Source organism: Anopheles arabiensis, chromosome 3 (assembly GCF_016920715.1).
Source record: "Anopheles arabiensis isolate DONGOLA chromosome 3, AaraD3, whole genome shotgun sequence".
In the NCBI taxonomy this organism is placed as follows: Eukaryota; Metazoa; Arthropoda; class Insecta; order Diptera; family Culicidae; genus Anopheles; species Anopheles arabiensis.
Window position 1 is genome coordinate 11811632 of NC_053518.1, and position 13655 is coordinate 11825286.

Genomic DNA, 13655 nt, shown 5'->3' on the forward strand with positions numbered 1-13655 from the left:
TCTTACAAAGCAATAAAACGTTCGTTTGCAAAGTCCACCAACATCTACACACCATTTGGGTGGGTGGAGGTGTGTGTGGCCTGCTGTCCATCAAATCTCAGACCGTGGAGGACGCAGCGGTCCGTTAGACACAGGAACGCCTCTTCGCAACTGTGAGGAAATTCTGTGGTAGAAGAAGGAAAGGGAGCGGGTTTCTCTACAGAACAGAAGGGGGGCAGAAATCTGCATCGCCGCAGAACATCAACCTGCGCTCGTTGCGCCGAACAACGATGCGTGTCACGCTCTCACACACGGGAACAAACACAGCGCCGCAAGTGACCAGCGCGCGGTTCGGTGGCGTTTGCGCGCCGCGTGGATGGGAATTTATTTTAACTTTTAAATTGTGACAGAAACGGCCAGGATTGCTTTGCGTCGGGTGATTCCTGTGTGTGTGTGTGTTTTATTTTGCTTTTCTTTTTTTCTTTTCCGCCCTCACGGACTGGCACGGTCGTCCCTTACAGCACGGCTCAGTTGCGCCTTCGCACGGTCGTGGTTCTATCGCCAGACAGGAAAACACCTTCATCTACCCCCCCCACCCCTCCTCCCTTTCCCAGCAACGACCCACTAGTTGCAGTGTCGGGTCGGTGGGTTGTGGTCGTATTTTGAATTTTTCACTGACCGGTGCGCGCCGACTCTAGTCATCATTACTCTATTAAGAGACTGTCGGTCTTGCCGCACATTAGAACATTCGACTCGTAAAGAGAGATTAATTGAATCATTTATTATTTTTAATTTTTTAAGAATATTTTTAATAATTCTTTTCTATAAAGTAATCAATATTCCCCAATATGGTATTATGATTTAAAATAATACAATATGTTTTTAATAATTTTCAATTGTTACATACCCCTTGGATATATTTTCAAAATCGTTAATGCACAGGGTTACAAATTACAGGGGTTTTCGAGTCACTTTCCAATTTAGACAACATTTTTCATAGCCTGCGAGATGGTTTTCAACAGTTGTCAAATGTTGTATTTGCATCACAATTTTTTTTAGTTCATCGTAGGTGTCTAGATAGTCTACAAGTTGGTCCTTAGCTCTGATTTTGGTAGCCATGATGGATGGAGATTTCTATGGAGATTAGCATATAGGGTGTTAGGGTTGCTAAGGACATTGTATGAATTTCTGAGTAACTTTGGACACCCTAGCTGTCAAATGAAAATTTGGGCAAATTACAATGAACGGACCGACCTGTAGTAATTTATAGACCTTGGTTCATCCACATGATTTTCAACACAAGCCGTTCCATACAGTTCTTTGTAAGTATTATGCCCCTTCTGTTGAAAATCATGTAGAAGAAACGAAATGTTATTGTATGACAGATGTTGAAAAACAGTGAAAAATGATGTTGAAAGAGGAAATTCGTTTGGAAAAACCTGTAATCGCCGTTTGTTCTGATCTTACAGGGGTTTCCAAGTCACTTTCCAATGTAAACATTGTTATTCACCGCATACAAAATAATGTTCCACATCGATCTGATATTTCATTTCCATCACAATAATTTCTAATTTCTTCAGCATGATTTTCAACACGACTCAAGCTGGATTGAGTTTGACAGTTCTTTGTTATGTGTTGAAAATCATGTGTTGAAACTGAAATTTCATTTTGAAGCAAATACACAACATGACAGCTGTTGAAAAACATCTGGGATTCGATGAATAATTCGGTGCACATTCGAAAGTGACTTGGAAAACCCTGTATTGAAGTTTTGAGCTTTTTGAGATATTTTCATGTAATCACAATATATTTTTTCCCTTTTTTCACATGAACACTTTACGGGCTGAACTGGTTTCTACTAAATAATATGGGTTTTTATTGAATTTTCCTAAATTTTCCTTAAAAATTGATATGAGTTGAGAGAATGCGTCAAAAATCGCCGACAATTAATTTTGAACTTTTTTTTAATATTTTTTTTTCTCAAAGCGAAATTGTTGGAAATTGTTTAGTGTTGAAAATCATGTTGAGGAAATTAAAAACTCTTGGGATAGAAATAAATAATAGATGATCGATGTTGAAAATCATGCCGTAACATCACGCTTATAAGTGAATTGGAAACCCCTGTAAGACTTGACAACGACGAATTTTGAACGATTTTTTGTAAAACGAACAGATTTAAAAACTTATCTTGAACGTGTCGAGACTGTAATGCGATCGTTAAGGCAATCGTAAAACTTTGTTCTATTTTCCCACTATCCCATCGGTCGGTTTTCGTTCCACACAAACACACACACACACACACGCACCCAAGCACACACGCTGTCCATGGCGCCCAGAATTTGTCCCCGAGAAACGCCAACAGGCGCGACGTACAGGCTGGGACGGCTGTGTGGCCCCCAGATGTGTGTTTTTTTGCTCCCTCTGCTACCGCAAACCATCACGCTAGTAGGGCGGCCATTGGCCCACGTCAACCGGCCTCTAGCAACTTGATCAACCTAATGCTCCCCATACGCGCGCGTACAATCCAGCTCAGAGATTGCTGCTGCTGCTGTGGGAAGGAAGTTTGTGTGTGCGTTTTTTTGCCGACGCCGACGATCTTCATGCTACTGCCGCCGACGAACCACGGGACCGAAATCTCGTGAAAAACGGTTTTCATTCCATTCGCAGTGCTGTGCGATCGCGGAACGTGTATCTCTCGCGCTTGGCAAGTCTCCCCGGTTTCGCGAGACAACAAGTGTGGTGTGGTCGAGCGCGCACCGCGCTCTGTTCGTTCGTGTAAGGAAAATCCCCTCGAAAATCCGTGCGTTTGTGTGATTATTTGGGCAGCGTTTTCGGCACAGTGTTGTCACTCGTGTTTTTTACGGCGTTCCCTAAACAAGATCCCAAAGGAATAGTTAACAAAAAAAAGTGGGACACCACCCGAGCGTACAGCAACATAAGTCGTTAAATCGATCAGCGCCAAGAGCAGATTACTGTCACCGACAGTGCGTCCGCGTGTGTGTGTGTGAATATGTTCTTGCTGACAAACTCCCCCTGCCTGATGTGTCGTTTTCCTGGTGACGAAATTGTGATCGCATTAGCGTGCGGGGAGACATGTTTACAAACATCATTGCAGGCTACCATTTTCTTAACCGGAACACGGTGTGCGTCGTCTTCCCTGCGCCTCGGCGACGGATCCACCCGATTGACGATCGTGCCGTGGGAGTGTCACGATTGGGTCACCGCGAACACCGGAGCGCCATGTGCCAGCCTGTCCTAAGGGCCATTAATTCGGCGAGACGCTTGATGCCGCGATCGTGTCAATTCGGCCAATTCCGAACAGTGCCCTAACAAGTGTTAAGTGTCTGGGACTCCCACGCGGCCAATTGTTTTGTGACGAGGTGTTTTGTGTCGCGAGATTGCACCGAAGGATGGGAAAAGAGGCAGGAAAGAACGGAAGGGAAAAGTAGTAAAGTTTCGAAAAGAATTATATCCTTTGGTGGTGACGTGATCAGAAGCGTCGGAATTTGGCACACAGTTATTCCAGTATTGTAGTGCTAGATCATGTGTTGTGCATTTAACGATCACTGCGACTAATCTGAGTTAGTTAATTCAATATTAAGTTATAGAAGACCTCGGTTCGTATTGAATACGGTTTTCGTACTGCTATAATTCTAAACAATTGTCAACAAACAATGTTACAGTTAATGTGTTAATGTGTTAACGCATCTATTTATTTATTTATGACAGTGTGTTTCTATTTATCCAGGAAGTATTCTTTATACATGATTGAGTTTATTGTTTCATTAGTTACGAAAGCCCGTTTTTTGTGGCTTCACCTGCCAATGATTCCTCATTACTTCAACTTGCCGGCGCAATTTCCTTAGCAAAATATTATTTATATTTGTTGGAGACTTTGGATGATGCTTTAGTAATATCACATTTTAGGCCAGGAACCTCAATTTTAAAGAAATTGCGATTCTTACTGTCCCGGACCATGTTGTAATTTCCTAGTAGTTGTGCCATTTTTTTCAACACTGTACAGTCATTATCATTAGTTCGGGGGTCGAAAATTATCGCCACAGAGTTTTGCATTAATGTTTTTTGTTGTAAAACAGGTATGTTTTGCACAAATTCAATGCAAAATGCTTTTAGAACATTAGTGAAATTCAAAAAGAGCATAAAATATTTCAAAGAATTAAAATATTTGCAAAAAACACATGGAGCTGTCAAATTTAGAAGAAATTGCGTAGTGCAAATTCGCATATCTTGAGTATCGCGTACTGCGGATAATTGCTGTAATTCTAACGTTAAAAACAATTCAGCATAAGCATGTACATGTAGAAACTGTTGAAAAATTGTATCGTGTGCTCCAATACCTTCAAATAACTATGAAAAAGTAAACACTGGTGACCCTATTAAACATAACACTAGGAGAGAATTTAATCTGATTTGTTCATTTTTATTCTTATTTGAGTTCATTCGATTTGTTCATTCGATCTGGATGATCATTTCTTATTTGAGTTTCAGTCATTTTATTTGACTTTTCAGTCGATGTTTTAAGTACATCAGTTTGTATTTTTATGGTTTTTATGTATTTTTTACATTTACTTATTAACATCGCATTGCGAGTTACGCAAATAATGCGTTCCAGGGACATTCGCGTAAATCGGATTTTCGCGAATGTCGAATATCACGTTTTTCAACCAACATATGCGTGAAAATTAGTCATTTATGATGAAATGCAATAATTTCAAGTTCATTCTTAATCATGTAGTACCTTTCGTGTAGAAAACTCAGTTAAGTCTGTGTATTTAGCGATTTCAAACTTTTAGCAAAATTGCAAATTATTTGAATTTGGGAATTGTTGGAGGAAATTGTATCAATTTGACGTATGAACTGTCAAAACAAAAAAAATCGTGTACCTAGAATTCACCTAACTCGGGGAAAGACTGTACTTATAACTTTGCCATTTACTATGTATTTTTCTTACTGTTTAGTACATTTATCAAAGTGATGTGTCACTTTTGTTTGATGTTAACCCAAATTCAAAATGCCTACACCTAAATCAGCTCTTTCCTTTTGACAAATCATTCTGCAAAACGGACTTTAATTTTTAATTTATATCTATTTTCATATGACGTCAATTTTTTACGATGATTGCCAATTAGCCATGGCTACCGTAAATTTAGTTTTAATTGTTTATGTTTCTAGATTAAGCAACTTTTCTTATATAAGCATAGAAGATATTATTCTATTTTCTACAATTTCTTTAATTAAAATAAAACATCAAATGGTTAGCTAAAATCACTAGTTCCAACGCATTATTAAGTGGATAAGCAGCGATCACAACATGCCACCATTAATTTGAAAGACTTGTCATGATTTCGCGCTAGAATCACGCAACCGCATTGCCCGCAGTGGTTCTTCAACTTGGTTGGCGCTGTGCCGGTTGTGTGGTCTCGTGTGTGTGTGTTTTTTTAATCATTTTATTTTTAGATTACGCAATTGTTCCTGCTACACACAAAAACACGCCGGGCAAGTTTTAATTTCGCGTATTAATGCTACATTTGTTACGCGCGCGCGTGTGTCTCCGCCGGCTGACAAATGAACGCAACAAAAGCGAAACCACCGGCTGCAACACATTCTATCTCTTCGCCGTGCCACGCATCCTCTAGTGCAATTCGGCGTTGTTAGTTGTTAGTGTTAGTCACAAGGTGGTGTCGATTTTCAAAGGTTTTCCACCGGTAGATGCTACCATTGCCTGGCTGTGTGTAGTAGTCGTTCGAGGAGTGAACTGACCTGAAGTGGCCTAAAGAAAACATAAAAAATACACATTTTCTGCTCCTTTTTTCCTTCCTTCCCTTGCCTCGCTGTTCTCGACGGCCGGGGAAATAATTTATGGCAAATAAAGCGACGTCGGTAAGGCACGAGATCATCGGCACACCCGAGCGAAGGGCCTCCCAGTGCTAGAACACTAAAGAACGGTACCACTCGCCTGTGCGTTGGCTGGCTGGTCGGTGCGTAAATTAAATGCTTTGAATCATTTTTCATCTTTCCTCGTGTGTTTTTTTTCGTTTCGTGCACCTCGTACACTGTCGTTGGGAAACTTTTCGTGCGTTTTTCGTGTTTGTGTGTGCTTTCAATAGCTTCTTAAGGTGCGTACCACCACACCTTTTTGAATGGGTTTAGTTCAACATTTTCTCCCACAGTGTGTGGCAGTGTGTGCAACGAGTTTAGCTCTGGCTGGTGGTGAATAGTAAGAAAATTGATTCGTCTACGTAAATCGGAAATCAAAACATGCGATAAACAAGATTTTTCCAGAAAAGTGTGCCCACGTCTAATGAGACATCCCGTTTGAACGGCCTACCAGTGTGTTGTGTGTGAATGTGGTAAATATGCGTGGGGGAAGGTTGTTTTCCCAGCTGTTCGTCAAGAAGCCGGTTCGAATCGAATTTCATTTCCAAATGTAACTTCCAACACGCTCAAGCAACCAGTGGAAGTGAAGCAAGAGAAAAGAAAACACGCAACGACCCCGCTGAAGGATCGTACTGTTTGCCGTTGTCGCTGATCAAACACCGTTAAGCTAAGCTTACTGCGATCGTTGGGCGGTGGGTGGTGCTTGCTTGCTTGACGAGCGAATGCTGTGCGTGCGGTGGTGTGGTGAGCAGTGAAGCGAGCGGCCCCGAGATGGATCGAACGTGCTATGGAAAATTTGACCCAGGAGCTCGTCAACCGTACCGCTGTACACTAAGAGATCGCGGCATAGCGCCAGGATGTAAGTTTGTTTGCGGTTACACAGAAATGTTATGATGCTAACAATGTAAAAGTGATTTTACTAATATTTAATATGTTCACAGTGCCTTCTCGCTAATCTTAAATTTATGGCTATAATTCTTTATCATTTTGTTGAGGAAACTGCGTTTCACAAGTAATACATCTCAGAAATAAGGATGCACTATAGAACTTCAAACCTTGATTCTGTTAACGTTTGAGTATTTGTTTATTGAGTTAATAAAATAATCAATAAACAATATTCAAACAATAAAGAACTCTTCTATGGCAAAAGCCTGCTTCTAAAATCCAAAAATAGAGATGACAATGCACTGTTAAGTAATTTTGACGCCAAAGAGCGAATGTAAGCAAACTGATTGTTAAAAATTCAATAACTGATATTTGCTTTACGAAAATTCTGCTTTTTAACGATAGCATTTTGTTGGTTTGGATCCCGTTGTACAAGCATCGTTTCGGACGAATTAACAACATGTACGTCATTGGTTCTAGGCCCTTTTGGACCTTGGACCCTTTTACGTAGGACTGACTATCCTGCTGTGACTAAACAATACAGGGGTTTCCGAGTCACTTGCCAATGTCAACAACATTGTTCATTCATGCTTGCAAGATGTTTTTCAACAGCTGGCAAATGTTATATTTTCATCACAATAATGTATCGGTTCTTCCACATGATTTTCAACACGTCTCAAGCTGAATTGAGTGTGACAGTTCTTTGCGATTTGTTAAAAAAAACATGTGTAAGAACAGGAATTTTATTGTGATTGCAAAACAATATGAGATAGCTGTTGAAAAACAACTTGCAGGCGGTGAATAATTATGTGCACATTCTAATATGACTTGGAAAACCCTGTATGTCATAGATCACCAAGACCTTCATTGGTACAGGTAGACCTTATCCTACAACGATTATTACGCTCAAGGAAAAAAGAAGAAGAAGAATAAGAATAGTTTGTTCGTCTCTCGATCTTGTAAACATTTGTAACATTTTTTTATCAGCAAAAGTTTCCTACATGCGACTGAATGGAATTAATTAATTATCGTTTGATTGCATTTGCTTATAATATGTTTTGCTCTGCATCACATCATTGCAAAAGCTCTATTTAGAAGCTGACATAATGCCTTAAATATGTGTCCCCTAGTTTAATACATGTTGTATTAAATTAATTTTAAATTATATAATATTATTATTTTACTTATTTTTAAATTTATTAAGTCATTTTCATTAAATAAGTGTGTATTTAGGTATTATATCACACATTTACAATTGATATGTTTCTAATGGTGTTACCACAACACCTGACACGATTCCAATTAAACCCTGCACCATCCCTGCAATCGCTAAAAAGCTCGTGCTTTAAACCCCAAAGCTTCCAAAGTTCACCAACAGATGGGGGTGCGCCGCGTGTAAATCGCTGCTCTGGATATGGTTGTAACCGTCTACACACGTGGTGCGGGCGGTGTTTGCTCACAGCTGTTTAACTTCCACCCATACTAGCCATGAAACACTGGGGTGTACTCCTTTCCTCGGTTAGTGTCGCGGTTTTTTGTTGTTGTTGTATGTTGATTCTTTGCGTGGGGGGAGACCTACACTTGGATGCCTTCAAAACACACGCACACACGGTGTCCATGTGCGACACCTTGCTGAGGTCATACGTTCGAAATGGCATTCCTTCGACGCCTTTCTGTGCGTGTGTGTATGGGTGTTAAGGTGCTCTTTCTTCGTCCGTTGGCGATGGTGGTTGATATCGACGGGGTGGGTACGGGGGTTACTTCCTGTCGCCATGTCGCCACCGCTCTGTGTCCACGTCGATGATGTCATTATCGTACAAACATGATTTTGCTGCAGCAAACAAACCCGAGACGTCGTTGGGCAAATGGGGTAAATGTGGTTTTCGTGTGCACTCTTCTTGCTCTAACCGATCCTTCTTTTCTTACCGATCGTTCGAAAGATGAATGAATCGAAAGAGCTCTCTTTTAAATTGCGGTGTTGGTGTTTGAAAGAGGGGTTGAAGTCTTTGTGTGATATGGTGACTGATCGATCATTCCACTGTCGGTTTGTTTACGTAGAATGAAGATTTTATTGGTAACTCAAATAATTATCAAGTAACTGATGATCTTCGCTTTATTATTATAGTATATTGTAACGCATTTTTATGCTCAATTCATTTTTTTAAATAAAACAAAGTGAAGAATCGATGAAGATTTTGAATTATAGTCGTCATATTAATTTTTATTTTGAGGAAGTTATGGTAGAAATACCAATCTTTTGAAGTATTAAGAACTCTACAGTGCGATGGTCTCAGTAAATTTGAATGCCCAACATGTGCAAGGGCTGAACCAAAACATGCCACAGGAGTTCTTTCTCTCTCTCTCAGTGAATGTGAGAAGAATGTTGTACACATTCCAGTCACTCAAACCGACCGGACTAATCGACCGTTTCACTCACGCTCACGTTCCCCAATAATCGTTCCAGTTCGCTGCTCTGGAGGTTTTGACAGGCTTTTTTCCCTTTGCTTTCCCTTTCGTGAACCCGCGAGAATCTCGCGAGGTGTTCATTCGAATGGTGCAATACAAACACACCGTCAGAAAAAAAGCAAATCCCCAGCATAAGTAACTCGCCACCACAAGACGACTCCTCCGCTGAGCGCTAACGCGGCTCTCAATCGCTGGGGCGTTCACGCGATCGCAACAACCACCCCTGCCTGTTTGTTGGTTGTGTTGGTGCGCAAGGGATTTGCATTTGGCCGCGCTACAACCCCCGACGCGCGTAAAGAGCTTTAATCGCTGACCGTCTTGGTTTGATTTAGTATTCATTGAATCATCGTCATTCGCGCGTCATTTTGGTGTTCGGTGCCGCTCGGTTGGATTGGAAGAGGAACATGAGTTTGAAGTTTTTTCTGTGCTATTGCAATTGTGCTATCAAAACGCTAAAACATTACGCTGAAGCTATTGCAATTGTTGTGCCTCAAAACCTTTGGTAGTTAATGCGAGCGGTGTGAGTGGTGTGAGAGAGCGAGTGCTAGACATCGATCGTGTGCTGTACAGGTCGACGCTTCTTCGACCTCGACGGCCGTCGGCTGCGTCTCCGGGCGGTGTGGTTTACCTTCGGCAGACCAAATGTTAAGAAATGCAGCATTATCACTGAAATGCATGCCCGCTAAGGCTTATCAGAAGGCAGCAAACGATTGTTAGTGGTGTAAAGTGTTGGTTTTCTTGCACTTGCCAGTAAAAACATCCCAAAGAAAGCTGCAAAACCTCACAAAAAAAGGTTTGCTTCAGTATCGCGTGTTTGGTTGTGTTATTCCATTGTGGTGTGTGAATATTTCAATTTTGTGTTACAGTTAGCGCAATTATTTTGTGTGTGTGTTCTGTTTCTGTCTAAAGTATACCAGCGTACCAAGCCAGCAGAGGAAACATGACGGGTAAGTTGTCGCCGCTCTGCCCTCGATCTCTCGATCATCTGTTTGGAACAGGTTTGGAACCTGTGACGTCATTAGTTTCTATGCGCACCGGAGCAGCATCATGCGTGAAAGAGAAACGTGCGCTTGCTTTTGGCGCGTCTGTTCGGAGGATGTTGTTGCTCCAGTGAACTTGAGATGATGATAGTTATCCCTTATTCCATTTCCTTCTTCCCTCTTAATTGCTCTTATATTGGGAAAGAATTTTGCTGAGTAAAAAAAACAATCCAATAATTGGCCTCGACAGGAAGGAACTCAGACAACCTCAAGCGTTGGTGGTGGAATGTAGGGAAGAAGTATTGATTTCGGAATGTGTTCGATCAGCTCGCTGTTTGTGGTGTTTTTCCACCGCGATCACCGTACATCAAGCTGTCAGGCAAGAGCAGGGCAAGAAAAATCCGCTCCGAAATGTGATTGCGCGAGGTGGCAGGCAAGTCAGCGGCTATTTTTAGCATTCCAAACACACGCCACGAAGCCACGCATCTTCTTCCTACACATCTTCCTACACGGTGTTGTGATCCTACACCCAGGCAAGTCAAGACAAAATGGGAATATGTTTTTTTTTCCCTGTTCAACCCTTGCATGCTTTCAACCCGAAATTCTTGTTCGAAAAGATAATGAGGGTTACCTTTGGACTGTACTGTACATCCGAAACTTTTATTAATTGTTTTCTTCAGACTCCTTTCCAATACAGTGAAGATTGGGCAGTATGTTTATCTAACACCCCAGACCTGTGTGTTAGATTCAAACCGGAAGTTGAAACGATATTGCTTTCAAGGGTCCCATCGATCGCTCGCCTACTGACTACTGGCTACCTTTTTAAAATCATATGCAAATGATGGAACGTGCCGTTTCGTACGTAAATCTGGCCGTGGGAGTGAGTGTGTTACATATGGAACAGTCATTTTATCATTATGTGCCTCTTATCCACACCTCCCTTCTACACACACACACATGATGTGAATGTATTCTCGAATGGATGGAGATAGAAAAAAAACGAAGTGTAAAAGGTTTTGCATTACTTCTTTCTGCGATCAGTCTTGATGGATGGAGTGTGATATGATTTATGTAGATATCTTTAATCTTAAATATTCTTCCAGAGTGTTGGTTTCTTTCTTTGCGTATTCGCCTGCAATGTTGTGAATGAAACTCTTCAAAGTTTATGGTACGTTTGATCTTGATTGCGTACTCAACCTTGGAAAGATTTTTTTTATATCTGAAGGTTGTTTTTTTACGTTGCAATAGTTATTGCAACGTAAATGGAATTACAAAGAACCTTTTATTGCAGGGAAATGGAAGAAGGTTCTTTGAGTATCGACACAATATTGAAATTGATCGATTATTTACTGTTTTGACCAGTATTATCTGAGAACCCTTGAATTCAAGAATGTTTATTTTTAATTCCTTTAATTGAAACTCAAATTGAAACTGAAATTGAATTTTGTTTCCCAATTTAAGATTCTAATTTTAATTGTTAATTATCTTTAATATAATTCCTTGTTAAGTGATGTGTTGTCGTGAGTATTTAATATTGGTTTGACTTCCCTGGCTCAGCGTTGTACGAAAAGCTCTTAACTTAGTTTTCATTAGCTAAAATAATTCGTTTTTCCCATTGAAAAGCGAGGCGATCCCGTGGTAGAGTCGTCAACTCGCACGACGTAGCAATATGCCGGTCGTGGGTTGAAACCTCATATGGAGTCTCGAAAGCTTGTATTGCACGCTGGTATGACTGCGTAGGTTGTTAGAGTAAGAATACGAAGAATTAATTGAAGATTTACGATAACATTTAATGAGATCTGTCGTGAAAAAAATGTAAGAAGGATAGTCAGGTCTATTAGACTGATAGCAGTTCTAAACCGACTGCGGTTGGTGCTCCTTATAATAGGTCACATGTAACCCACTACGTTGGTTTAGTATGATTTTTGTATTTGGTTACAAAGTACTCCAGGGTTCGATATTGATGGCCCCAAAAAAGCTCTTTGCATACCTTAATTCAAATGTTGTTATCTGTTTTGATTGGTAGCAATACGGCTTTTTTGGACCGTTCCTCCTGAATAAAAAATTACTGTACTGATCCAATGGTTATACCTCACATGACTTTGGATGCAATTAAATCAGTTTACATGTAATTTTAACCTTTTAACCATATAATCCTGTGTTCTATTTTTTCTTGTTTATTTTTTAACGAGATACTTCGATAATCGTTTAAAGCAGTGGTTTAAAAAAAACTTTGAATTAAGTCTATACAACTAAGTCTATAAATTTTCAAAGCCAAGTGGTCCGCGTTCCTAAAAGGGATCTAGAGCACTGGTTTAAAGGAACGCTACACGCTCATCTAGTTGAGCTTATTACTTTACCAAGCAGGAGAAAAAAAACCCTTTTAGTACACGACCCTATTGTTCTTGAAATTCCTTGCCACAAGCGAGTGTGCGGTGTGGAAAAGTCGTGAACCGCACCAAGACACGACACTTTCTACCGCGCAGAAGGGCACGCTCTCTGGCCCTGCTGAAGGCTTTGGAGAGATTTTTTTGTTTGGTTTGTCCTCTCAAGATGATATTTACCTTTGCATTACCTTTCCTTCGCGTGTAGCCTTTGCGCGGTGGGTGATCGTGTTTACGTCGTTTTTTTTTTAGTTTTGCATGCATTTCATTTCGCTGTGATGTGCCGAATGCTTTCGTTCGTCGGCTTTGGAGCGACTAATGTGTACTAAAGAGAGCGAAAAAAATAATCGTCTGCCTCGTGATGGCGCTTACATGTCAGCCGTGAGGAATACCGTTGAGGGGTGGAGAAGTGGTTCACCAGGAAAGTAGAGTAAACATCTCTGATCACAAAATCGTCGAGGAACCAATTCGTTCGTAGTTTTGCGTTTGGACACAGCGCTTGGAAATGATCAACAAATGGGTGACACCAAAAGCGATTAATCATCTGTTAACTAATTTACAGTTTAGAGGCTGTATTGAGGAATGTAAATTTCTTGAGCACTAGGGCTATAAAATTAGCACACAATGTGTTAGAAATTGTTCTTGCGTTACACTATTATCTGGTGTATTTGCTAAATAGCTCATACAAACACCTTTTTTTTCGTCTGTTCAACGTTTCAGCGAGCGTGACATGTTTTAAGTTGACAGCACACGGATGTTGGTTCATATTTATCGGTTAAACTGTTCTTGGAAGTAATGCACAGTAACAATTTGCAAAGAGTTGGGAGATTTTATGATTTAATTTTGAACTTTAAACTATTAATGTTTAAGGTTAGCGGCAATATGTTTTAAGGTTTTTGTTAGATATATGATTTGTGACAGTGAAGGTACTTAATATGCAACCATTTCCATTTCCTATTTGCTCATTTTATATTTAAATCTTGATAGCCATGTCATGCTCAAAAGACCAGTAATTCACGACCACTTTCTCTCGATCACTAAACTGATCTTTATCAGAATCCGA

At 40.5% G+C, this 13655-nt stretch overlaps 1 protein-coding gene across 3 annotated transcripts in view; it reads left to right on the plus strand.

Moving 5' to 3' along the window:
* The window catches only part of LOC120901499 (leupaxin), a 70653-nt gene that overhangs the window by 26357 nt on the left and 30641 nt on the right, over positions 1–13655 (plus strand). Inside the window, exon 1 of one of the 3 annotated variants that reach the window (XM_040309494.1) lies at positions 6171–6736. The exons of 1 other annotated variant lie outside the window; for it this stretch is intronic. In XM_040309494.1, coding sequence (XP_040165428.1) covers positions 6649–6736 — 88 coding nt within the window. In that variant the 5' untranslated portion in view covers positions 6171–6648. Of the gene's footprint in view, positions 1–6170; positions 6737–9582; positions 10176–13655 lie in introns of those variants that run through there. One more of the 3 variants, XM_040309498.1, reaches the window with a different exon arrangement.